Source organism: Nesoenas mayeri, assembly GCF_963082525.1.
Source record: "Nesoenas mayeri genome assembly, chromosome: 12".
Classification (NCBI taxonomy): Eukaryota; Metazoa; Chordata; class Aves; order Columbiformes; family Columbidae; genus Nesoenas; species Nesoenas mayeri.
In genome coordinates, this window is record NC_137547.1 from 15025220 (window position 1) to 15050816 (window position 25597).

At 56.8% G+C, this 25597-nt stretch overlaps 2 protein-coding genes across 2 annotated transcripts; one reads left to right on the forward strand and one right to left on the reverse strand.

Moving 5' to 3' along the window:
* Positions 1 to 3969: 3969 nt before the first annotated feature.
* Positions 3970 to 9205, forward strand: PARD6A (par-6 family cell polarity regulator alpha; the record flags this gene model as incomplete). Its single annotated transcript, XM_080351950.1, is given in 4 exon segments — positions 3970 to 4074; positions 4076 to 4159; positions 5393 to 5615; positions 8418 to 9205. Coding segments are annotated over 4 exon segments (1200 nt in total).
* A 2426-nt stretch (positions 9206 to 11631) lies between these two features.
* ENKD1 (enkurin domain containing 1) lies at positions 11632 to 24576 on the reverse strand. The gene is made up of 8 exons (XM_080351994.1): positions 24485 to 24576; positions 19934 to 20052; positions 19418 to 19642; positions 18146 to 18318; positions 14612 to 14773; positions 13519 to 13688; positions 12473 to 12609; positions 11632 to 11937 (listed from the first exon to the last, which is right to left on the reverse strand). The coding sequence occupies exons 2-8, from the start codon at positions 20016 to 20018 to the stop codon at positions 11777 to 11779; spliced, it is 1113 nt and encodes a 370-aa protein (XP_080208120.1). The 5' UTR covers positions 20019 to 20052; positions 24485 to 24576; the 3' UTR covers positions 11632 to 11776.
* Positions 24577 to 25597: the final 1021 nt, after the last annotated feature.

The window sequence follows — 25597 nt, forward strand, 5'->3', positions numbered from 1 at the left end:
GACCCGGTACCGGCTGCGCCCCCCGCCCGCCCGAGCCTTTTATGTGCGCACACCGAGCCCCGCCCTGCTCCAGGGCCGCGGTGGCTGCAGCTGATTGGCAGTGACGGGAGCGGAGGCGGGGCCCGCAACGTGGGCCAATGGGACGAAGCCCCTTGGCGGCGGGAGGCGGAGCGGCTGGTTGGGCGGTGCCCGTGGGGGGCGGGGCTCCAGCGCAGTGTCACCATGGCGACCGTGACCCGCCCACCGCGCCGGGGCCGGCGGGTCCGGTGCCGCTGTCCCAGCCCTCCCTCCCTGCCGCCCGGTGGCGACCGAGCGTGCTCAGCCCGTGAGCCTCACAAGCAGCGAAGCGGCCTCACCAGCGGAGCCGAGCCCGCCCCGCCCGCCAGGCCGCAGCGCCGGCGGCCTCACCGGGCCCGGCCCAGTCTCGGCACCGAGCAGGGCGGGAGGACACGTAGCCGGTGCTCTGACACACCTTCTCCTTCAGACTCCCGTCCCCTCTGCCACCTGCCTGCTTCGGCCTGGCTGCCGCGCCGCCAGAACGGGCGTCCAGCAGCCGGCAGGAAAGATGTCTGTGTGTCTCTGCTCCTCTCAGCCCCAAAGGTGGGCGCTGTTCACTGCGGTCTGCCGTTCACCTGCTCAGGTCGAAGCTCCACCACGCACCAGCTGCGGCAGCAACACCAGCCTCAGGGCTCCCTGGCTTTGCTGTTGCTGTTCCGCTTCACCCACAGGAGCAGCGCGGTTCTGTGGGGCCCCACGCGTGCTGGATCCACAGCCTGATCCAGGTGCGACATCACCTCTTGTCATGCAGGTGTTTCACCACACCTGCGCAGCTACCTCAACAGTTGTCTCTGACTGTGTGTGTAAAGGACGCACCATGCTTCTGCATGGGGCCAAAAGGAGTGCGCAGGGCTGTTGGGGAAAGGTGAGAATTCAATAAATTACCACTGACAACAACAAAAACATAAATATGTAAAACAGCAGCTTCTGAGACCTGATCACCAAGCCCATCTTCCTTTAAGATGTGATTGGGCGCTGGGAAAACCAGTGGTAATGATCCTGATGCACCAGGAGAGGGTTTTAGTGTACTTAAAAAAAATATCACAGGAATGTGAGAAGTCAGTTCTATCTGTCAGCACCACGTATTTACTCTGTGTGTTTCATTAGCTGCTCAGTATTCCTTGGCAGCCAGACCTGTTGCCCAAAGGCATGAATGAGTTTTCAACCCGTAAGAGATTTTGCAACCAGAAAAGGCGCTGCACCACGAGGATGCATCACCTTGCAGCTTCCCAGGGAAGCGCTGTGCCACGGGGCATCACTGCCATTGGAGGCAACAAAACAAAATGAACTGAGCCTACACCTGGCCCTACGAACCCTCTATGACTGCCAGGGCACATCCTTGCAAGGACAGAGAATACCGATGGAGCCCATTCCTCTGTTGCATCCCTCCCCACGGTGAGCATCGCAGCAGCAGGAATCGCTGCAGAGCTGAGGCCGCACTCCCCACCTGCTCTACCCTCAGCTGTTCCTGACCCAGCTCAGTGCTCTGTGGGCTGTTCCCTCCCCAGCCGCAGCTCTGGGTCCTCACCAAGCCAAGGAGATGCTGTCTGAGCCATCTGCTGCTCTTGACTGGACCATGATCCGTGTCCCCCAGGTCCGGACAGCAGCAGAAGAGGGAAAGACAAATGCAGTGTCCAAGGCTGCTCTTGCCATTGTCCCCTGTTAAGGACAAGGTGACTGTTTGCTGCTTGCTTGGTTGCAGCCCTCGCTCCAAGTGCCCAGAGGGCTCGCGGGGGTGGCAGGGGCAGGCTAAAGCTGTGGAAATATTGGCATCAAATCAGGTTCTCGGGCTGTGTGTGTCCATTTTGCTGGGACTCCCTATGTCATTGTCTGCCAGTGGTCTAAGTGAGCAGCTGCAGTTGCAGCACCAATCCTGCCTCAGGCTTGAACTCTCACATTTCTGCCCCCATCACAGGCAAGGTGGGCAGAGCTCACCTGAGCTGCTCACTGCCCATTCTCTGCCCTCACTATTGCTGGGAAAACCAGGAATGTGCTGGACAACATTATCTTAACCCAGTGCTGACCCAGCCTTGAGCAAGGGGTGACGGAGCAAACTCCTAAGGCACCCACCAACCTGAATGCTAAACCTTGGCAGCCCCCTCCAAGTCAGGGGGTGCTGAGCCCCCCTGGAGACCCAGGCTCTCACTGCCCTCACCTGAAGCAGCCAAGAACTGGTGGATCTGAAGTCAGTGAATGTGTGGCAACGTTTAGTAGCACGTGCTTCAGCTCCAAAGGCTGATACAGAGCTCCTGGTACTAAGGCAAGACAAATACCTGCCCCGATACTGTCCGCTTAGCTTAGATCTCTCTCTGTAGCTGCAGATCTGGGGACAAGGCACAAAACAGAAGGTGTGACCAGCCTGTCACCCCCACCGTCCTGCTGAACAATTAACTCCGATTTACCAAAATTGGAGATGAAGAGCTGCAAGCTTCTTTTGTCACTGGTACCTGCGTAAACATTAACCCTGGTGTAAATCAGGATTATCTCTCTGACCTCAACACAAATACTCTGTTTAAAAAAAAAAAAATGAGCTGATGGGGGGAGGAAATTGCTGATGAGTTTACAGCTCTGTGTGCGGTCAGGCTTGTTTTCACCGTGTGGCAATTTCTCAGTGCGGCAGGAGCAGCTGGTGCAGAATTTGCTGGTGTATGAAGAGGCGTCCAGCAGCCTTGCAGCCTGGTGCACTCCCTTTGCTCACCCAGCTGCAGTGACACAGGGGAAGACCCTGCAAGGAGCCGCCATCCGGCTTACGCAGGCCCGGTGCAGTGGTGATGTCGGGGTCTGATGCAATTGCGTGCTGTCCAAAGGTCACTCCGTGGGCTGGGACAGGGCAAGGATCAGAGGACAGCATGGTCCAGACAAGCCAGGCTGATTCTTGGGATTTGGTTCAATGTGTTTATTCAGCAGGAAACACTGCACTTGCCAGATGTCTGCCTTTAAAGAGCATTTCATGATGCTGTTGTGACAGTCTCTTTGGATGATGTGGCAGCTTCCCCAGAGCCCACGAACAAGACTTTAGCCTTGTGTTGGCGCTGGGGTTGGTGACCTCGGGCAGGCAGGGAGCTCTCGGCATGCTCCAGCATTACACAGGCAGGGCTGTGCCATGGTGGGTCTATGGGAAGAGGCTGCTTGTGTGTCTCTGAGCATTTCTGTGCCTGAACAGAGCCAGTTCTGCCCAAGACACATCTGGAGGGCTTCACCTGCAGACACAACCCAGCAGCACCCAAGGAAAGGTGCTCTGGCAACACATCCTGGCAGCTGCGTGCTGGGATGGGCACAGAGCTGCCAACACTTTGTTGTAAACCCAGCAAACCTGGGCAGTTCCCATCCTTTCGCTCAGCTATTCCACTGCTTGACAAAGCAACTCATCCCCAAAATGACCAACCCTCCCCTGCCCGTGCCACTCCGGACCAGTAACAAAACACTCCTGCTGGACAGGGGAAAAGAACCGGAGGGAACCTGTGACAGGAGGCTGGAAAGAAGCAGCACGGCAGTGTCACAGGCCAAGATTCAGCAGTCTCCTGCTGCTAGGGCTGCCCCGGCCCCGCCAGCGCTTTGCCAAAAGGCCACCGAACCCGCAGCAGAGGGAGCCGGCGGCCCCGAGCCAGCGGGAGGGCAGGACCGGACCGTCCGCCGGTGGGGCCGAGCCGCGCTGAAATATCCCCCCAGGTCTGCCACCAGTGACACTCGTGGAGCGGGGACATCTCCGAAGAGGGGCAGGCGCCCGCCCATACTGGCTGGGCAGAGGAGCCGTGTCCGGCCGGGCGGCAGCGCCGGGAGAAGCGGAACCGGCCCCGGCCCCGGCCCGGGCAGAGGGGCTGGGGGCTCTCGCCGCCCGCCTGGTCCCGCCCCCGTTGCCACGGCGACGTTGTCAGCAACCCTCCGGCCACGCCCCCCACCCCGCCTCGACCAATGGCGCGGCGGCGCCCGGCCTGCTCGCCGGTGACGTCATGGCCGGTGAAAATCCCCCGTGGCCGCGGGAGCGGCGCTGGCGGCGGCGCGGCCCCGTGGCCCGGTGCGGCCCGGCCCGGCCGGCAGCATGGCCAAGCACCACCGCACGCCGGCGCGCTCCGCCGAGCCCGTCATCGAGGTCAAGAGCAAGGTAAGCGCCCGCCGGGCCGGGGCTGGTGCCGGTGCCGGTACCGCTGGGTCACGGCCGGGCGCGCCGCCGGGCGCGCCGCCCGCCGCGCCAGACAGCACACGTGGGGTGGTACCGCGCACCGGGCAGCGGCGGGGAAGCCAGACCGTGCCGGCGCTCCGCTCCCCCGCTCTGCGGTGGCTCTGCCGCGGGCCTCCCCGCGCCCGGCCCGGCTCGGCACGGCAGCCGCGGCGTCCACCCACCGTGGGCTCCGCCGGGCCGCGGGCCCGCTCAGCGCGGCGGCACCGGCCGTGGGAGCGTGGCCGGGGAGTGCTCGCCAGATGCGCAGCCTCGCCGGTGCGCGGTGCTGGCAGCCCCTGTGTGCGGGACGGCTCTGTCGGTGTGGGCGTGCTGGATGTGCGATCACCCCAGGTGTACGCCTTGCCCAGATGTGCTTGTGCCCAGATGTGCATGCTCACCATGGCATGCACATCCCCGGCTATGCTGTCACACAGGTGTGCACCCCCAGCAAGGTATGAACACCCTGTTGTGTCCCCAGATATGTACGCTTACATGGCTGTGTGCTTACCCTGACATGGTTTCCCCCAGATACCTGTGCTTATCCAGATATGTGCTCACCTGGCACACTCCTGCCCAGAAGTGTGCCCTTGTCCAGCTGTGCCCACCCATGCAGCTCTGTGCTCACCCAGATGTGCACTTCCCTGCTGCACCCTTGCCCGGCTGTGCCCTTGCCTGCCCGGGACCCCAGCGGGTGTGCAGTTCCCTTCTTCCCAGGGAGCACTGGCTGTCATCTGCCCTGGGATCAGTGCAATCCCCCTTGGGCAGCACGATCCTCGCGGCATTCGTCAGCCTGTTCTTAATTGGCTTCCCCTTCATCGTGACTGAAGGAGGCAATAATTAACGCTGTTGCTCACCAGGTGCTACGGCAGCACCCGTGTCGCAGGGAAAGGCTTCCCAGCAGCACAGTGCCTGCTGTGGCTGGTGGCACGGCCAGAGGGCCCTTCCTCTGCTGCACAGGGATCTCTCTGCCTTGTCACTTTGGTGTTTGGGCAGGAAAACAGTTGTGCTTCTTTTATTTTGCTTTTGGGAGGGGCTCTGGCTGGTGGTCATCACTGCCTTTGTGCTGCTGGAGCTCTGGAGCCAGCAGTGCCCGGCTCTGCGGGATGCCCTGCCTGTGTTGGTCATGCCAGCCCTGCCCAGCCTCACCCTTTTCCTCCTCTTCCTCCTCCTCCACAGTTTGATGCCGAATTTCGCCGCTTTGCCATGAAACGCTCCGGTGCAGGCAACTTCCAGGACTTCTACCGCTTGCTGCAGACGGTGCACCAGATCCCACGGGTGGATGTGCTCCTGGGCTACACAGACATCCATGGTGACCTCCTGCCCATCAACAACGATGACAACTACCACAAAGCCCTGTCCTCTGCCAACCCCCTCCTCAGGGTCATCATCCAGAAGAAGGGTAAGAGGGGAAGGGCGTTGGGTCTGTCCTCCCCATCAAGGGAGATGAGCTATGTCCCGTGGTATCGTCGATTCCATGTTTGAGCTGTGACTGTGGTGGGGACAGCTGGTCATGTACCCTCCAGCCAGTGCTGGGTGTTCAGATCTGGGGGTGGTGGCACCGGGAGGCTCCCAGAGCCCCACAGGGCTGGGGCACCACACAGGCTCTCTCTGGCAGCCCTTCCCTGTGGTGGGGGGCACCCACCCCAGCCCAGCCCCATGCTCCCCAGCAAGCAAAGGCAAATCTTTGCAGTTCACCCCTTTGAAGTCGTGTTTTTCCGGCAGGGCTTGTGTGGGCATCCAGCAAACACCGTGTTGCTCCCCTGAGCACCATGCCGGGAGCCCAATCCAGCTCCCTGCCCTGAGGCAGCAGCAGCAGCCATCATTTTGGCAGGGCTCTTGGGGTGCTGGGTGCTGCTGAGTTTTTGGTGGTGGGAGGAGGCTTGTCGCCTTCCCGGCAGCCCAGGGGCTCTCCCTGACCTTAGTGGTGCGTTCCTGCAGAGCCGCTTCCTTGCACAGGAGTGCAAAATCACCATGATAGCAGCATCTCAGTGAGCATGAAAGCCTCCTGGTGACAGCACCCTGGGTACGTCTCCTCTTCGTTGGGAAGATGAGCCGGTCCCCTTCTACTCAGTTTAGTACCATCAAAGTTTCTCTTTAGTAGCACCATCAAGCAACAGCATGCAAAGCTGGAGCCTGGTCTCCCCGTTTCCCCAGCGTGCTGCACAGACAGACTCCGTGTTTCCAGCTCACGTTAGTGGTACCAAGTCCCTGGGTGAGGGGCAATGCTAGTGGCTGGTCCCAGCTGCTGTGCCAGTTTTCCTGGTCTCTTGCACTGAGGTGATGCAGGATGCCCTGCCATGTTTCCTCTGGGGCCACTGGCATGGGAGCCAGCAGTGGTGATCCAGGATGCTGGCAGGAGGGACCTGGAGCTCGTGGTGTGCTCAGGGGCTGCCACTGCCAGCACTGAACCATCCCCTGTGCCTGGACCAACACCTGGGCCTGAGCTGCAGCACAGGGAGCCAGCACAGGGCTGGGTGTGCCGGAGCTGCCGTGGGAGCATTGCTCCTGCTGCCAGAGCCATCCTATCTGCTGCTGGGAAAAGCCTGCGAGGGCCCATGGATGACTGTGCCAAGGGGGCACAGTGTGGAGAGCAGGCAGTCACAGCTCTGGCACTGTGGGCAGCATGATAAGGAGGGCAAGGAGGCAGCTCTGGCAACCCCCCTGCACCTGGCCATGCCCGTGGGAGAGGGGCCGTGGGGCCGGCAGCAACACAGGAGGTGTGCGGAGAGGCCAGGAGCAAGCCCTGGGTGAGTCACAGCTGATTTAAAATGGATCCAGGTCATCCCAGGGCTGGGCTGTCGCTGAACCAGTCCGGGTCGGTGAGGAATGTGGCTGCAGAGTCTCTCTCACACGCCGGGCACGAGGAGCTGTGCACACGTGTGTGTATGTAGGTGTGCACACCTCAGTGGGCTCTGTGGCAGACACTCCTGCCTCAGGGGGTCAAACAGTGAAGGTTGCAGCTTGGTTCCTCTCTGTGCTGTCACTCCATCAGCTGAAGCCATCCCTGTGGGGCAGCCTGGCCAGGGACTGGTGATACTGGCCCTCCTGAGCTGGCTGGGCCCATGGGAAGGGCAGGGGAAAGCCCAGCACATCACCTGGGCTACCGGTGGGCTTGTCCATGGGGTGCTGGACCTGCCTGGCCCAGCCATTCCACACCCCTCAGAGAGGAGCTGTGCACTGAAATAGCTGTGGGAAAGCCTCCACCGCCCTTCCCCGAGCTAAAAATACGCCAGGCTGTGTGTGCAGGGAGATATTTATAACCCAGGAGCCCTGGTAGGTTGGCTTAGCTAAGGAGAAACCCGGCGTCCCCGGGGCTTGAGGGCATCCCCAGTGCCCCTGAGGCTGGAGCAGGGTCTGGGTGCTGGTGGGGAGTACCACAGGGAACATGCTGGCAATGCAGCATCCAGATCTGTGGTCCCACATGGAAAGGGATGGGGAGAAACCAGAGTGTGCCCAGGGGCTGCTCTCCAGCTCTTGGAGGATGTGGCTGAGTAGGGGACATGCTGGAGCTGGGCCCCAGAGCAGTGCCAGGGCAGGCGCAAGGAGGATGGAGTCAAAACCTGTGTGGTGGTGCCGGATGGTGGAACAAGAGGCAGTGGCACAAATCACAGTTGGGGATGTTCAGGGGCCTCAGAGATGCTGCAGCCCTGGGCTGGGTCTCCAGGCATTGCGGAGTCTCTGTCCTTGGGGATGGCTCTGCAGGACACAGCTGCAGCCATCCCCATCCTGTGCCACTGATGGCCTCGACTGAGCAGGGACAAGGGACTCTGGTGCTGTCTCATGGGGTTGCACTCACCCTCAGGGAGCCGTCTGCTGCCACAACAGCCCTCATGTCAGGGGAGGCTCATGCAGGGGGGGCTTTCCTCTCCCCAAACTGGGGCATGGCTGTGGCTCCAAGGCCATCACGGCTGGCAGCTCTAGTGTTAAACTGCAGAGTTTGGCTTAAAGTGTGATTAAGGCTGAATCACTGCCTCGATCCCACTAATCCCAGCCTCATGTACGCTGGGTAATCCCAGGAGATGGGCCTGGCAGAAACAGGCTGCAGGAAAAGCCGGGCTGATGCTCTGGGGAGGAAAAGCCAGTGAGAGCCGTGAGCAGGGCACTTCTCCCACCGCCCCCCCAACACCTGGGGCCAAGCGCACGTGGTTGTGTCCCCGGGCAGCTGCAGTGCCTGACCCTTGTCCTCCCTTGCTCCCTACAGCAGAGTCTGATGCCAGCGTCTTCGCCTCAAACTCCTTGCAGCGGAAGAAGAAGGGGCTACTGCGCCCCACGCACTACCGAGCCAAGCCTCACCTCCTCATCGGGATGCCCCAGGACTTCCGCCAGATCTCTTCTATCATCGATGTGGACATCCTGCCCGAGACCCACCGCCGCGTGCGGCTCCACAAGCACGGCTCTGACAAGCCGCTGGGCTTCTACATCCGCGACGGCGTTAGCGTGCGTGTGGCCCCACAGGGCGTTGAGAAGGTGCCTGGCATCTTCATCTCCCGCCTGGTGAAGGGCGGCTTGGCCGAGAGCACGGGGCTGCTGGCGGTGAGCGACGAGATCCTGGAGGTCAATGGCATCGATGTGGCCGGCAAGTCCTTGGACCAGGTGACAGATATGATGGTGGCCAACAGCCACAACCTCATAATCACTGTCAAACCGGCCAACCAGCGCAACAATGTCATTCGCAGCAGCAAGGCCTCGGGCAGCTCGGGCATGTCCACAGACAGCACCCCCAGCCAGCAGACACCCAGCCCGGCCTCGCAGTACCTGAGCAACTACAGCACGGCCGAGAGCGACGAGGAGGGCGACCTGGTCATCGAGAGCGACAGCGCGTCCCACTACATTCCCGGGGGCTGCCCCAACGGGGGCCCTGCGGACAGACCCCTCCAGCGGAGCCTGTCCCCACACAGCTCGCGGGGCTCCCTGCAGTCCCTTGGCAGCCACGACGGCAGCCCTGGCCGGGGCAGCGGGCGGGAGGACGGCACGCTGCTCACCCTATAGCCGCGGGGTCCTGTGCTGCCCTGGCCAGCTGGCCGGGTTTCTGCACAGCTGGGCTGGTTTTAAGCACTGGGGCGATGACAGGTGGGTTGGCAGGGGCGAGCGGAGCTGTCCGCTGCCCTCTCCTGCTGCCCATGTCCCCAGGAGCCCTGCTGCAGCATCTGCACCCACCAGGTGCTGCCCCTCCAAGCCCCCAAGCCTCCCACCCCCTCCTTCCAAACAAGCGGGGGTTTTTAATTGTTTTATTGAAATATGCATTATCAATTAATATATTGCAATGGACAGTAAAACCTTTTCTAGAAAGCAGCCCGCTTGTCCCTGGCTCGCATCATCCCAGGGGGCTGGACCCCAACAGCCATGGGGTGCAGCTGCCTCCCAGGGGAGCAAACAGCCTCGGTGACAGGGTATGGGGCAGGCATGTCCCCACCAGACCATCGCCACACATCCCACATGCTGTGGCCCATCCCAGCGTGGGGCAGCAGGAATGCTGCAACTGGCTCTGCAGGACCCCAGGAGAAGGGGGACAGGCCGGGGGGGCAGAGCAGGTGGGGACCCCTTGGGGACGGATCCCAGCCCCACGTGCACATGGCAGTCCTGGGAGCTGCACCCTTGACGTGGGGAGTGTTGTAGCTTCACTGCTGGGTGACCCCAGCAAAGCACATTGCGGGGAGAGGGGGGGCTGAAGGGACACTGGGGCACATCCCTCCCCCTGCACATCCCTGTCCCATAGCATGTGTCCAGGCTGTTTTGGGCAGCGAGCCTGGCCTGGTGGCCTGACACAAGCTTCACCTGGTCCCCACCCAGTCCTACCTTGTCCCTGCTGCAATGCCTTCACTATGCAGGGGACACCCCGGTGACATCTGCAAGGAGTGGGTTGGCACCTGGGCTGGCCACAGCTCCCTGGCTGTCACTCAGCCCCAGCGGACACTGCCGGGGGTGACACAGCTCCTCTCCCAGCACTGCAGTGCCAGGCTGACTGTGTCTTTGGCCTTTGCTGCTGGCCTGGCTCAGCTCTGGCCCAGCACCCTCCTGCCCGCAGGGAGGGATGGGGAGGTGCTGCTGTGGTTGTGGCCATCCCTGTGGTTCTTCATCTCCTCTCACCCTATCTCCTGTGGCATCAACCTTTGGCACCAGCACCAACACTTCCGTGTTGCCAGCCTGATTTGCTGGCAAAGTGGCCCACGCACAAGGTCCAGCAGGGAGGGGGCACCTGAGGGCAGCGCTTCTCCAGCCCGTTCACCGGAGCTGGACACGAGTGCTCAGGGAGGAAGGGCACTGGCACAGCTCTGGAGTGGGGCGACAGCCGCAGCACCCGGATGGGTAAGAGCAAAGCAGACAGCAGGGCTGGTTAGTCCAGACTTGTTTAGGGCAGGGAGGTGCACTGCGGCTGGTGCCCACGGTCCCCAGCTGCTCTCAGCACCACTCTCACCCAGCCTGGTCAGCATGGCTGTGGGGTTTGCCCCGAGGGCGGCCCCAGGGGAGCGTGGGGTGATTTTCCAGTTGGGTGCTGAAAGCTTCCCTGTCCCTCGGCAGGAGCTCTGGGTGCTGCAAGGTACCTCGTGCAGGGCTGGACCACTCTGCAACATCTCCACCCTGCAAAATCCCACCCAGGGATGGAGTAGCCCCGTGCAACAAGGCACCTGTTTGGGGCAACCATGCACAGCACCCCCACCCTGCACAGCAAAAGGAGATGGGGCAACAGGCACAAGCTGCAACAAGGGAAGTTCTGATGCAACTTCAGGGGAAAAAAGTGTTCCCCTGAGGGTGGCATGGCCTGGGGACAGAGCCCCACGAGGTACTGGCAGCAACCCCATCCTTGGAGACTTCCCCAGTTCAGCTGGATGAGGCCCCAAGCTGTGGAGTTGGCTCTGCCCGGAGCAGGAGATGCAGCAGAGCTCTCCAGTGATCCCTGTGCCACTGCTGCTGGTTCCTGCTGCCCACTGTCATTCCTCAGGCCCTGCTGAGCCCACCGAGACCTGCACAGACACTGAAGGAGGGAAATGATGCTTTATTGGAGCATGTCCTGCCCCACAGACAATGGAGGTTTCTCCAGACATGCTGCCAGATCCTCCTACAGCCAGCCCAAACAGCAAGGACCAGGGCACACACAGCAGGGGTACAGCACGAAGTTTGTGTGCAGACCGGTCTGCAGGTGTCCAGAATGAGCAATGAGCATGGCCCAGCTCAGGAGAAAGACGACAAGGAACGCCACACGCAGCAGCACAAGAGACGTCCTACCACCTTCTAGAAGTGGGGAAAAAATGGAAAAATAAGAGGTGACACTATGGATCCAGAGCAGAGAACTGATGTCTGAGAGGTCAAGCAGCACAGAGGCAACTGTTCTCCAGACTACAGAGTATATTAGGGCATCTCCCACCCTTTTCCCTGGAGGACAGACAGCGCTGGAGGGTGAGCAAGAGACACTGGCTGCACGTTGGACACTGTACCGGCACCTCCGTGGGCCCAGGGTCCTGAACTTGCCTTCCTCTCCTTCCCTCCCCAAATGATGATCGTTCCTTCCCAGTGACGAAGGATGTTCATGCAGAGCAGCACAACACACCCAGCCCCACCGGCTCAGGAGTCCAGCTTGATGAAGACCTTGGGCCTTGAGAAAATTTTGATGGCCTCTTCTATCTGGGAGAGCTTCCTCTCCAGATCTACCCGCTTCTTCTGCATGCTGAGGGTGTCTGTGCGCACCGGCAGCATCACCAGCTCCTTTATCAGCTGCTCCTCGCCTGTAAAATTAAAAAAAGAAAAAAAAAAGCAGCTGTGTAAGTGGAAGAGCAAAGAAACCCATCCTTTTCCTAATGCTATAACCTCATCCACAGTCACGAAAATGGTGGCAGTGCTGTCACAAGGACTTTGAGAGAGCAGCCATCCTTAAAATTCAAAATTCAGCTGGATGAGGACCTGAGTGACCTGCTCCAGTTTTGAAGAACCAAGGGTTGGACTAGAAACCTCTGAATGTCCCTTCCAACCAAAACCTTTCTATCATTTTAAGAGCAATAGTAACTCCTACATCAGGTCCGCCAGATCAGCCTGCTGCAAAGAGCCAGTCTTGTCACCTGCAGATCCCACCAACCTGAAGTAAACTGCTCGTTCCACACACGCACCTCCAATGCAGCTATTCCTGCACCATCCCAGCTACGTGCTCTGTCCCAGGCAACTCTCCACCTGGCAGGAACCTGTGCTCCAGGACTCTCCTCTCCCTAATCCTGACTAGGATCACCTGTTTATCTGAGCTGGAATCCCTGTTTCTTTTCCTCTTACTCTGCTTCAGATTGCCGAGGGTCTCCAGCCGCTGGCTCTCCGGCATCATGGTATGACCAGGCGGCATGTCGGGATCTGGCAAGTTTCGCAGCCGCTCCTCCGTCTGTCTGCGCCACAGCTCTTTCCTCTCCAGCAGGCTGGCAGGGCAGGGGAAGGCAGGTGTCAGCACACTGGGCAGGAGGATTCACCCATGAACTGAGCCCTTCAAACCCCACTGGGCTCCACGTCACTACCTGAGGACCGCAGTGACCCACCCTGCCCACCCTCACTGTGGAAGGATACATCTGGGTTCAGCCCACATGCGTGGACTAGCAAATACACTCCACCTGCACTGAAGGGCAGCTAGAAGACACGCTGAGGCCAACATGAACTCCTTGGAAACAAGGGCTTCTGCTCCTTGCTTCTGGCCCAGGCCACTGAGGCCTCTCAAAACCATCTGTGGGCAGTGATGGAATGAAGCTGGACAAAACAGCTCCCAGGCAGGGATGCTGGTGGGGACAGCAGGCGCAGCAGAGAGCCAAAGGACTGACACCACGATCAGTCCCAGGACAGGGTCACCCAGGAGCTGCTGGTGGCCACAGAACCCACTTGGAACCCCAAAATGCAAGTCACTAGCTGGATGTCCCTCAGCCTTTGGGTCCAAGGCAGGATGAACGCTTGTGGTGCAGAGCAAGGTATCTGCCTCTTCAAACCCAGACCTGTCAGTACTGCGGCTCTGTGACACAGAGCAAGGCTTGCGGAGGGGCAGAAGCACATTTCTCAGAATACACAGAGCATCCCCATGTTAGCATCACTGCACAGCAGCAAGGGAGGAGGAGATAAAATTATTTCTGAGCCCCACCAAACCGGCCACGGGATGTTTGCTAAGTCAAGACAGCAGGAGGGATGGCATTTATTCCCCCACCCCCAATAAATCACACTGCTTGCATATGGCAAGAGCATCTCTGTCCCTGGCCCCTCATCGATCTACGCAGAAGCTGGGGGATGTGGTGAGAGGAGGTTGCTTGTTATAGAAAGTCCCATGGACCAGAAAGGGACACACGTACTACTGGGGGACGTGGCCCTTTTGCCTGGCGTTGTACTCCTCCTGCTCCCGGTGCTTCTGCTCCAGCAGCTCGGCCAGTGCCTGCAGGGACTGGGAACGCCGCAGCGGGGCCCGCTTAGCGTTGCGGGCGTTGTGCTTAATGAAGTCAATGCTCGTGCTCTCCACCTGCATCTGGAAGAAGAGAGAGGGAGGCAGCAAACACAAAGCCTGAAAGGCCTTTTTAAGGACCCCAAGCTGACCCCATGCTCTCAAAGTCAAAAGGACAGAAAGAACCAGGCTTGATGTATTCCACGTGGCTCCTACCGGTGGACTTTGAGCCCACCAGAGCAGGCAGAAGGTCAGAGGAAAAACTGGTCAGGCCCTCACCAGGCCAGTCAATGCAAGAGAAGCCCTGGCAGAGCAGGAACTTGGCTGGTCCTGCCCCAGAGCCAGCGCCCTCCATCACAGCTCCCCCAATGGTCAGGGCAGGGGAGAAGGTTGCTGGATTTGAATTTCAGGTTTTCCTCCCTGTGAATTTATGCTCTGTTTAAACTAAGTCACTCCAAGGCATTTGTGAACCAACGAGCCACATGAGCCAAGGAAAAAAGACATGAGTCATGGGGCAGTTTAAGCCCTCCCAGACAAGGCTCCCTGAAAGGTTTAATTCTTAATACTGATTTAAATATCCTTACTAAAAATCACACCCTTTCCCCAATTTTTTATCTAACGTCCAAAAGCCACAGTTCCTTTGATTAAGTTGGGAGCAGCCTCCAAACCCCCAAAACCTCCTGCAAAGCCCTAGGAAGAGCAGATTTGAGTTCACTGGCACTTCTGCAGCGAGGTGGTTGCATTTTCAAAGAGAGCTTCACAATCTCTTTAACTATGAGCAAGGATGAAGCCAGAGGGTAGTACTAGCAATCCTTGCATGCCCATCTCACCACGAAAGGGACTAAGGCCCTGTTCCTTCCCTTCATGCAGGAACAGTACTTACAGATCTCCCTGTTCACATAGCATATCCAACCCAACGCTTTAGAAGAACATATGAAGAGTTCAAAGCAAGAGCAAAGGATAAGTGCCAGAAACCCCTGGGAACACGCAGTCAGCATGCAACCCACCTTGGTTTCAGCACCGAGCACATCTGGAGCCGCTGCGTGTGCCACAGCTCTCGTTCTGGCAGGTCTCGGAGAGAGTGATCTGCATGGCTTGATGCCAGAGCCGCAGCGAGAATATGCCCTCAGGAACTTCAGAGCCTCTGGATTTGGAGGTGGGGAGCTCTCCTGGGAAAGGCAAGAACAGATCCAGTAGCGGAGGGAGGCTGGAGCGAAGGGAAACCCACCCAACAAGGCTTGGGAGGTCAACCACAAGCTCAAGCACACGTTTCCAGCCAGCAGACAACAGTACAATCTTTCTACCATGACTTGGCGGAAGTTCTCGGGGGAAGGCAATCTGCACCCAGCCAGCAAAGGCAAACAGACTGCCTACAGCAACAAATCCAGACCTGGCAACTGAACTTTATAAAGAAACACTAAAAATGGCAGAAACAAATCTGCAGAAACTCGCATTTAGATCAAATGCACTGACTGGAGAGTCAGTTTACTGATTTTTAGTCTTTACTGATTAATCTGCTAGGTATGAAAGGAGAGCAAAACCAGATAACCGCACAGAGATACCTACCAGGCCTAGGGACAATCTAAATGGGTGGACAGTCCAAACTGACCATGATAATGACTCCTTAAAAAGCAGAAATCTTCCTGCGGAAAGGGCAAATGGCAGCAGGGACTAAGCGTGCTGAAAGTGCAGAGACACATGCCAGTCTCCCTTGTTGGCAACACCAGAGAACCTGAATTCCCAGAAGCCACCCCACCTCCACAAATAGAGAGCGTGCAGCAGAGCCCTGCTGCAGCAAGCTGTCATGAAATGGCACAGGTAGGAAACTGACACAAATTAGATGCTGTTCTCAAGTGCTGCTCTGTTTAGGACCCCACATCTGTGGTTATCCTACCCTAGGAAGAAAGAGGAGCAGAGAGTGAGGGAGTCTGGAGTCGCATTTGGGAAGCATTTTCAAAGGCCATGGTCAGCACTGGCACAAGGTGACACTGCTTGCTGTCTAAGAGGCAGGCTGCAACAAGACTGACTGAGGCAACCCCCCAAAAATCCCTGAAAATTGCAAGGTGACACTCTGGCAAGCAGGTGACCTTGCAATAAATACACCCAGGGCACAGTTTTCTCTTGGAAGTGACAGGAACCACACAGGGCAGCCTCCAGATCCTTACAGGTACCCATGGTCTCAGCTGCCCTCCCAGCTGAACTGTTGGCCCCTCGAGGTAGATCCCTCATATCCTGGCAGACCTGAAGACCAACAGTGGGACGGGACAGTAACATCAGTAATTTTGGTGTGAGGCCCCATGTACGTGATGCCCTCAGCACTGCCCAGGCTGATCGGGCTCCAAAGAGCTTCAACAGCAGCCACAAGATGCATATCTCTCCGGTAGATTAATGAGAAGCACCTTTACCTAGAGTGGTTGGCTCTAAGTAAAATAAGCCTGTGACCTTAGGAGCATGCTAGCAGAGCGCAGCATGTCCCGTCTGCCTCCGCGGGAGCACCAAGACTGCCAGAGCCCTTTTTTGAAGGCAGCTGCTACAATGAACAGCCTCAGGGACAGAATCAACTTAATGTCTGAGCAGCAGGTCCATGGAAGATGGAGATCCTCCAAAGGGAACACCACAGCTCCAGTTAAACAACGTGAGTCAGCACCAGGGCCTCCTGCCACCTCCCTCTGGAGGAATCCGCAGAGCACCAGTAACACACCGCACAGAAACTGCCTGCACAGAGACCATCCCCATTCCCCAAAACAAAAGATCTCATCTTCCTCTAAGCCAGAGGATTCGTCAAACAAGAGTGTAGGCTTGCGTTCTTAAAGCACACGAGGATTTGCTCCCATGCCAGGAAGGGTCAGGGACATCAGAGAGGTCAGTGGCACACTGGGAAGAACAGACACAGCATTTGGAACCACTGGCTTGGAAATCATCTTGTCACTTCTTGCAGTTGCTATCAATACACGTAATTTTAGGGTTAAAAGTTGGCCTGAGGGCCACAGACCAGAGAGAAGCAACGTAGATGAGGAGGAACCTGAAGGCTCCAACTCAGCGCAGCAGCACCAAGAGGAGGCTGGTGTCAGTGACAGTGCTCAAGGTGTCACCCAGCTTGCACCCACCGTCTGCACAAGCAGCAGCTCGCTGGGTCACTCCTGTCCACACAGCCTGAGGGGCTGCAAAGCCAGAACAGAGATGGAGCCTGTGGAGGCTACCAGGGTCTGGCAGAAGGACAAAACCCTCTCCTGGCAGCTGACAATCCTGAGGCTGATGGGAACGCAGGATCCAGCAGTTCACTGGCCGAGGCAGCAGCCCTGCGCCACCCCTTCCCCACAGAGCTTCTCTCTCGCAGCTGGGCTGGAAGGGACTCCCATGGCCTCCCCTCCAGGAGGACACTGTGATAAGGGTGGGCTCAACACCCCTCTGCTTGCTGCCATAGAGCAGGAACCCATCCCAGCCATAGGAGCCACAGTGCTACTTCTGGAGGAAGGACGGGGCAAACCGAACACAGAGGTCAGCTGGATGACAGTGACAGATCCCAGATCCAGACTGATAACAACAGATCCACCCAAAGATAGCGATGGACTTCTCTTCTCCTAGGGAGCCTTTACTTTCTACACAAGCAGGTACACCCCTACCAAGGCAGCCACTTCGGTAGATTTTAAAAAGCTCTTCAACAGAGACATTATTTGAACACAAGGAACCCACTGGGGGAGAAAAGATTATCCAGAGAAAGAAGCCAAAAGCAATCCAAAACCTCCACAAAGCCTCACACCTGTTCAGAACAGAAGGCATGAACGTTTCAGCTGCTGAAAAAGCCTGAGGATAGAAGGCATAGCCCTGCATCTCTAATCCCACAAGCAGGCGTGCAGGGGACAGGAGGTACACACACCCTTGCAGGTTGTGCTGGAGCTCCGAGGACTCCACCGTGACTGCCTGGAGATGTCTGTGTGCCCCCACTGTGCAGTGGTTATTCACCATCGCTCAGAGAAGACTCTGGAGATACACAGCTCACTCTGGGTGCACAGGGTGGTAAGAGGACTTGGACTGAGGTTTGACACAGCCTGAAGAGCTGCCCCTGAGGACCGCAATCCGTGGGGCAGAACAACACAGCCTTTTGGCACAAAATCCAGACACACGTTGCCCCAAATACTGGGAAGCTGCAAATCCAGTTGGATGCACCTCTAGACAGGGAACAGGGCTGTGAGGGCTCCTGGACCCCAGGAACCACCTTTAGATCCCACACAATGAAAGGGGCAAGTAGGAGCCTCCACACAGATAGTGTGATGAGATTTTCCTCTTCTCAGTTTTCCCTGCATGAGGACACTACTTGGTCAGACAGGATGGGGATTATTACAGCAATCACTCTGCAGACCCAGGCCAAACATTCTTGCTCAACACACAGCCCCACCATCCTATCTGCCCACCACGCCTCAGCACCAAGTTGTCCCCAGACCCGTAGGTTCCACGACTCCTCCATCTCCACCATCCCACAGAACCTCGTGGCTGACCCACATCCCAGGCCAGGAGAGCTCAAGAGCTCAGTGGGTACCGACCTGCAGTTTGGCCTTCACCTTTGACTCCACGTTTTCATACTTCTGGGATTTCCACAGAGCTTTCACGGGCTTGGGCTGGCTGTGCTCTTGGGCTCGCTCCCTCTCTTTGCACTTCTTCTGAATCTCCTTTATTCGCCTCACATTTTCCTTCTCGTGGTCCTTGGACTCTTTTCCTGCACAGCAAGGGGAGATGCAGCTTCCACCCTGCAGACACTGCCAAGCGATGCAGGCTCTTGGAGCCCACAGCTCTCTCTCCAAAGCTCTCCTCTTTCCTGCACACTGGATAATCTGTGTGTTTTTCCCATGTGAGATGCACACTCCCAGACTAACCCTTTTCTGCCAGAGGACCTTACAGTGCCCACATAAGCACGAGCACAAGGCTGTGCAATCACTGGTGTCCACAGACTCCCTCATTCTGAGAGACTGGGGCTCACTTATCCCATTTGGGACTATGTCAGACAAGCCACACCAGCATCCTCTCCAGAGGAAAGCCAGTTCCCAGTTCAGCATCCCGGCGTGTTTCTGAAGCAGAGAGAGGGCTGGTTAACAGCAGCTGCAGAGCCTTAAACCTGCGCTGTTCCTGGCTTCGGGTCAGCCATTGTGCCACATTCAAGACTATGGATTGTATTTTTTGTTTTCGAGGCAAAAATTATCCTTCCTTAGGCTCCCCAAAGCAGGGAAGATCTCAGCTGACACAACCAGACTGGTATCCACCGCGCTGGCACCAGGCAGGGCAAGGGGCAATACCAGCACATGGAATAAATCGAATGACACCCAGGTGATTCTCCTTCCTGGACCCCTGTACCCCAGCTGACCTCCCTGGAGAAGGGAACATCTTTCAGAAAGATGTTCTCAATATCCACAGTCTTCCCAAATCCTGCCTGGCTTTATTAAAAAGGAAATCCCCAGGCTAAACATCCTCTATATATTAAGATTTCACTTGATCCTTATTTAAGTTTGACTATAAAGATACTAGTTATATTCAGAGCCAGCAAAGTAGAAGGACTTGATTTATTTCCAGCATCTCTCAACAGTCTGTCATCCATGACTAGATCCTCAAGTCCAAATTAAATAAAGACTTTTTTGCAGTCTCTCTCCCCATTCCAGCAGCACCGGCTCCCACATGGGGACACCACTGCCACGACAAACACAGGAGATGGGGTGACTGGCCGTGTGAAACTCAAGGTGTCTTCAGGCAGCAGAGCCAAGGAAACCACCCAAACCCCTGATCCCAAATGCAACTCAGGGCAGCAGCAACCCAGCTGTACTTACTCTTGATAGGCATCCCCCCGCCAAGGGAGATCCCTTCAAGCTGCAGTAAGAGACCGAGTGTCCCCTTCTGTCCCTTCTCCAGGAAATCCTTTCCACTGGGGCGAATGCGAGGGGCTGGCTGGACCTGGCGAGCACTGCCCAAAGCAGGGTATGGGTTGGGAAGTGGGTCCAGGGAGCCAGAGGTAAAATCCAGCTTCTGAGCATTCCCTTCCAGCCTCCCTCGAGCTACAGAGAAAGACAGAGAAGGAGATTATCAGGAAACAATCTTACCTCTTTGTTTTCTTCACCCACAGCCTACAGACAAAACTCAAGACTCCCTCTCCACCTCTACCTTGTGCTTTTCCATCTTTCAACCAGCCACACAGACCACCTTTCGGATCACCATCCGTGAGGAAGCAGAAACACCTGCACCAGTGTGGGTGGAGATGGATGCCAAATAATAAGGACATCAAACAGGCAAGCTGTGTCACGCCAAAGTACAAAACCACACATCTGTAACAAGCATCAGGGACTCACCTGAGAAGGGGCGTTTGTAATAGTCTGGGAAGAGTGTAGGGTCTGGAGGAATGGGGCCAGAAATCCTGGATGGCCCTTCACACATCCTGCTGCCCCTCTGCCACAAAAACCAACCGCCACTGAGAACAGAAAGGAACAGGGCTCACTGAGCACCAAAAAGCTACATTCAATATATATATACATATATATAGGTGAACTTCTGACCTTCATTAGAGAGTGCACACCCAGCTACAGAGATGACCTGCAGGCAGGAAACCACTCCAAATTGGGCTCCATGCAGGTGAGGCAAGGGATCCAGCTGCACTGTCCCTTTTGTGGTGCTAATCAGCATTTTTACCAGCATTGAACCTGAAATGTCCTCAGTTGCTGTAATACCGATATCTTCAGCACAGAAAATCCCTCCTGGCTTTGCTCTCCCATACAGGAACATTTAACACAGACATGCAAGCAGGAGGTGAGCTGCTATAACAGCCCTGTGTGCCTTTAGTGAACAGGACACACAAGGCAGCTGGACATCACCCAACACATTTTAGCCTTACATTTGAATTACCTTGCACCTTGGGCTCTTTCTAATTAGCTCCTGTGGTTCGAACACAACTTACCCAAGGCAAGCTGAAGCCCCTGCCCCACAGAGATAAACCTCTCTGCTGTATCCTCCGCGAGAGACACACCAGAGCCACTACCGCTCTCGAGCAGGCTGGGGCGGAACCTTGAAAGGACCCAAGACAAAACGCTTCACTCCAGGACCACACAGGAGCAGACACTGAATTTCTGGGCAAGAGCCCTGAGATGAAAAGAGCCCAGCTGTCTCTCAGCTCTCTGGGAGAATGGGGAGTTACCTGTTTACAAAAACATCTTTTTCATTTCTAAATAACTTTTCAATGCAGATCAGCAGGGACCAGCACAGATCAGCAAACCCCTGCCCTGGCCTGCACCAGTTCCTGCTGCCTCCCTCCTCCTCACAAGAGAAGCACAGATCCTTCCTGCATCTATTGCCCCACAATGCTCATCAAGATCTTGTGGACAGCATTTTATTGCCTACAAGAAACCCGAGGGACGTGCTCCCCACTCAGAAAATGAGGATGCAGGATGCCGCACCAATCGGCACAGACTGCTGGTGAGCTTTGGCAGATGCCACAAGAGCCTCGATACCTCAGTCACACTGTGATTTTGACAGGTGCCCAGATAGCTCAGCTGGAGTCATCACTGTAAGAGCTGCGGCTACACCTGCATGCCCTGACTCGCAAGACAGTAATTTCAAGATTTCTGAGACATCTCTACAGGAATACCCCTTTCAGGATCCTCGGCATGCCAGCACTGATGGGATGCAGCATCTGCAGTTTAATTTACAAACCAATAAACAATCAGTACAAGGCTGAGTGAGCCTGAGTCATAGCAACTAATGCACTGCAGTCTTCCTTGCTAAATCGCCCCTGTTGACATGAGACCCATTAGCAAAAAGCTGTTCTTCATCTGCCAGACACAACTGCAGAGGCAATGTAAACAATGCTGGCTCTTGCACATCAGCACGCATGTACAGTCTGCACCCAGCTGCTTTGGAAAAGCTATTTCTGAAGAGCAGACACAGACTGTCAGCCTGAGATAAAAGGACACTGTCTTGGTATTATTTCGTCTCCTTGATAATGGATCCAACTAAGCCAGAACAGGCTCTTTTATTCTAGAAAAAAAAAAAGCATTCACCATGAGATCACTCCAGAACTTGGCCTTGAAATTCACATCTGATCTTGGCCTGAACTCGCCTTCAAACCCAGCAATCTACACGCAAAATGACAGGCTGAAATCAAGACCTGTAACAGAGCAGACAATTAGTGTGGGGGATTGAAGGAGGAAAGGCAAGTTGATGGGAGGCGGGGGATGTAAGACTCATTCTATACCTTCACACAAGTCACATTTCACGTCCAAACAGCACCCTGCCCTGCTGCAGGGAATTTGCAAATGACACCCACTCCCTGATTTGCAAGTCACATCGCCTCTGGATTGGGATCTTGCAAGATCAGACAACCTTATTTCAACAGTAAGCATCTTGCCTACCTAGGTACCTCCAGCAAACTCACTGACACAGGACACAAGCCCCCAGCATCAGCTTCCCGGCCCTGAGAAGCAGCAGCCAACCCTCAGTTACCAGTGATCAGTACAGACTTCCCAAGCTGCCGCTCTGCTCCTGCCAACCGCGAGCATATTCTGAGGACAGAAGCAAGAGAACCTTATAGCTCACTTCTGCCAAAAGGGGACGTGCAGACCCTCTCTGCTGCCATTTCCATCCTTCTGCTTTATCTCTTGTGACAGCTCCCTAGCGCAGGTGGTCCTGTGCTGAGCTGATTCACCGTGCTGCCCCTGCAGGAAACAAGTCGCTTCTTTTGCGGGGTTAGTTTTCTGCTGGTTTACCCTTCTGCCCAAAAGTAACCTGGCTGTTACCTCCCCGGGGGGATCAGAGAAGCACTGGAGCAAGCACAAAGGAAACACAGCAGGAGCATATGCTCATGAACACAGAGAAGGAGGAACAGGGAACAGGGCCAGCCCTTTGCAGCAGTGACCTGGCAGCTGGCTCAGCCCCTCTGCCTGGTTTGCACCCAGGAAAGCATCTTCTCTATCACCATGTCAGAAACTGAAATGTCAAGATACAGTATCTGACCTCTTGCCACGAGAAAAAATGCTATTTAGGGCATTCACAGGCTACAAGATGCAGGTAGACTCTGCAGACACGGGCCAGTTAAGTCCAGATACACAGATATACACGTGTGCAACTCCTCTCTCTTCTTGACCCCCTGCCAGACTGCAGAACTCGCTAGGGAAGCAGCAAGGCTGCTCGTGGCCACAGGGCTGCACCAGCCCTGTTCCCTGCCGACCTGCAATCAGTACAGCTACAACGCAGAGCAGGGCAGCTGCCAGAGTAACCCAAGGACTTCAGCGTTGCTTATTCACCCCTCTGAGCCTGGCTGGCTGCCCACTTCCCCACCAGGACCACAGCTTAATCCTGGCCTGGCACTGCAGCAACACAGGTTCCAGCCCTACCTCTCCCACAAGAGCATCCCTGCAATTTTAAGAACCATTAATTCAACTCTTTGTGCCCTTTGCTCCAGCTTAAGAATTGGTAAAAATGCTACTTAGCCCTCCAGTAAACTGAGATCTTTCAGAGCCCACAAGAACCATGGCTTCCTTTTGTGGCTTGTTTTTAGCATTGTAGTTAAGGAAACTACAAAACACAGGAATGGACAAGGCTTTAGCAGGTGTTTTTCACAGCCCTGAACCTGCTGCACACTCCCTCTTCACAGATCACAGTTTCACTGTGCCACCACCACACACAGAGCTGAAGCAAGACCAGCTTCATGCCTTTACGAGCATGCAAAAAAAAAATGGGGGGAAAAGAATTCCCACAGCTGTGATAAGCTGTGATAAGCAGAGCAAGTCCTCTGCAGCAAATCAAAGGGCTAATCTCTATGCAGCTGGTCTTGGCTGTTTGCTTCCTTCCTTGGTAGTTGCAGCTGAAATGGAAAGCAGCACGAGGATAACCTCTGCGCCTGAGGGGTGCACGCGGATCCAGGGCCGTACCTCCTGCAGAATAAGAGGTCAGGAAATGAAGTCAATTTGCTGTGAACCTACCCAGTGATGTCAGTCTGTGCCTATGCTTTCCCCTTGCTACCCACTGCAGACTAATAGAAAAGATTAATATTTTCCTTTCAATGCTATTCCACACGCAGGTCCCCTCAGACACCACCAGCTCTTCCCCACCAGCCAGTCTCCAAGACCTATTTTGTCTCTCTGAAAACAAAGAAGGACAAGTATAGCCACGTGTGGTAGTGGCATTTACATGTGGGACATGTTCTGTAGGAGCTGGGCATGTGCCACCAACAGCACTTTAGGAACAAAGCCAGCACATACAGGCTGCCCAGGGGGTCACACACGCATCCTGCAGGAGCAGCCTCGACCAGGAAAGGCCCCGCAAGGTGGGCAGACACCCATGTGGGTTTGCAGAGCTGCAGCCACGTCCTCTCTCAGAAGAGCGAGGGAGGGAGGAGGACACGACAGAGGCCCCACTTTAACCCGGGGTTCTTGCGGGACGCAGGGACAAGCCACCTGTTGGGTTTACAGGAGCTGATGGGTCCAGCCACGGAGCCTGGAGCTTGTGCCGCCACCCGCAGCCCGCCCTGGCCGTGCTGTCCGGGGACATCAGCACAAACCCTGTTCTGGGGCACGGGCTGAGACCCAGGACCGCACCAAACGACACCGGACACTCCTGAAAAAGACCCTTCTCGGCTCCTTTCGCTGCCCGTGTTCCTGGGGAGGGCAGGACACAGCCCCAAGCCCCCGACCCCTCTCCGGGGCTGGCGCCGGGGCTCGGCCTCGCCCCTGCGGCCGTGGGACGGGGCCCGGCGCCTCCCCAGCGCCCTGCTCGGGCGCCCCCAGCCCGGCTGCCCCCGGCTGCAGCCTCCGCCGTCCCGCTCTCCGGCGGCCGCGCCCGGGACAACGCCGGGGCCGGGTCACAGCGGCCCGCGAGGGATCGGGATCTGCCCGGCTCCCCCGAGCACTCACCGAGGGAGCCCGCGGAGCTCTCCCGGCTGCGGCGCGGGCCCAGCAGGCCGCGCCCTGGGCCTGGAGCGGGTCCGCCCGCCGGGAGCCCAAGGCCCGACTCGGCCCCGCCGCGCTGCCCGGCAACCGCCGCTTCCGCCGGGAGGGCGGGGGTCGGGGCGGGCCCTGCCCGGAGCGGGCCGGGGGCGATCGGCGGCTGCGGGGCAGGGCGCGCAGCCCCAGGAGCCGGCCCGGGCAGGGCAGCCCCGTGCCGGGCTCGCTCGGGGCCGAGTTCCATCCCCGACCCGCAGCCTCCGCTTCCCCGGGGCTGTGCGGAGGATCCGCCCGATCTCCCCCTCCGGCTGCGGCCTCCGGCAGCAGAACCGCGCGAAGCTCCGGGGCCTGGGGGCCAAGGCAGAGCTGCCTCTGGGACCTGTCGCTATTGATGTGCCACCCCACAGAACAAGGCTGGTACAGCGGGTTAAACCCCACACCAAGCAAAACCCTCCTGCGGTTGTGGGAATGGGCTCCCTGGTATCCAAACTCCAGTGCATAAGTTCTGCTTATGTGTATGTTCTGAGAGAAAACCCTGAAGGGCAGTTACAGAACGAGGCTTGAGGTATATTTTGCTGAAATATTTGCTTATTTTTCTTTTCTGTAACTTTCTTTCCAATTCAAGCAGCTGAACTGTTATTTTCCAGAATAAACCTGACTCGGAGCATAGAATCATAGAATCATAGTGGTTGGATGAGACCCTCAAGATCATTGAGTCCACCCGTTAACCAACTCTGGCACTAACCCATGTCCCTGAGCACCACATCTACGTGTCTTTTAAACCCCTCCATGGTTGGTGACTCCACCACTGCCCTGGGCAGCCTGTGCCAATGCCCGACAACCCTTTTCAGGAAGAAATTTTTCCTATATCCAATCTAAACCTCTTCTGATGCAACTTGAGGTCATTTCCTCTCATCCTATCTGACGAGATGTATCAAGCTCATCATCAAAATGAAAAACCGTCATTCGCTGGTCAAGCACAGATGACTCCGTTGGCTTGGTTGAACTGGAGCAGCATAATGACCGTGATACCCAAGTTTGCTGCACCAGGAGACCACCGTGTGCATGGGTGTGTTTGCCCAT

Bases quoted from the DNA above. Each gene is read 5' to 3' on its own strand.
- ENKD1 (XM_080351994.1), bottom strand. From the start codon at position 20,018: ATGTGTGAAGGGCCATCCAGGATTTCTGGCCCCATTCCTCCAGACCCT. The intron at 18,319-19,417 runs GTAAGTACAGCT...CTTGCTGTGCAG, and splicing joins CGGGGGGATGCCTATCAAGA to GAAAAGAGTCCAAGGACCAC. The intron at 13,689-14,611 runs GTGGGTTGCATG...CTCTTCTTCCAG, and splicing joins TGCTCGGTGCTGAAACCAAG to ATGCAGGTGGAGAGCACGAG.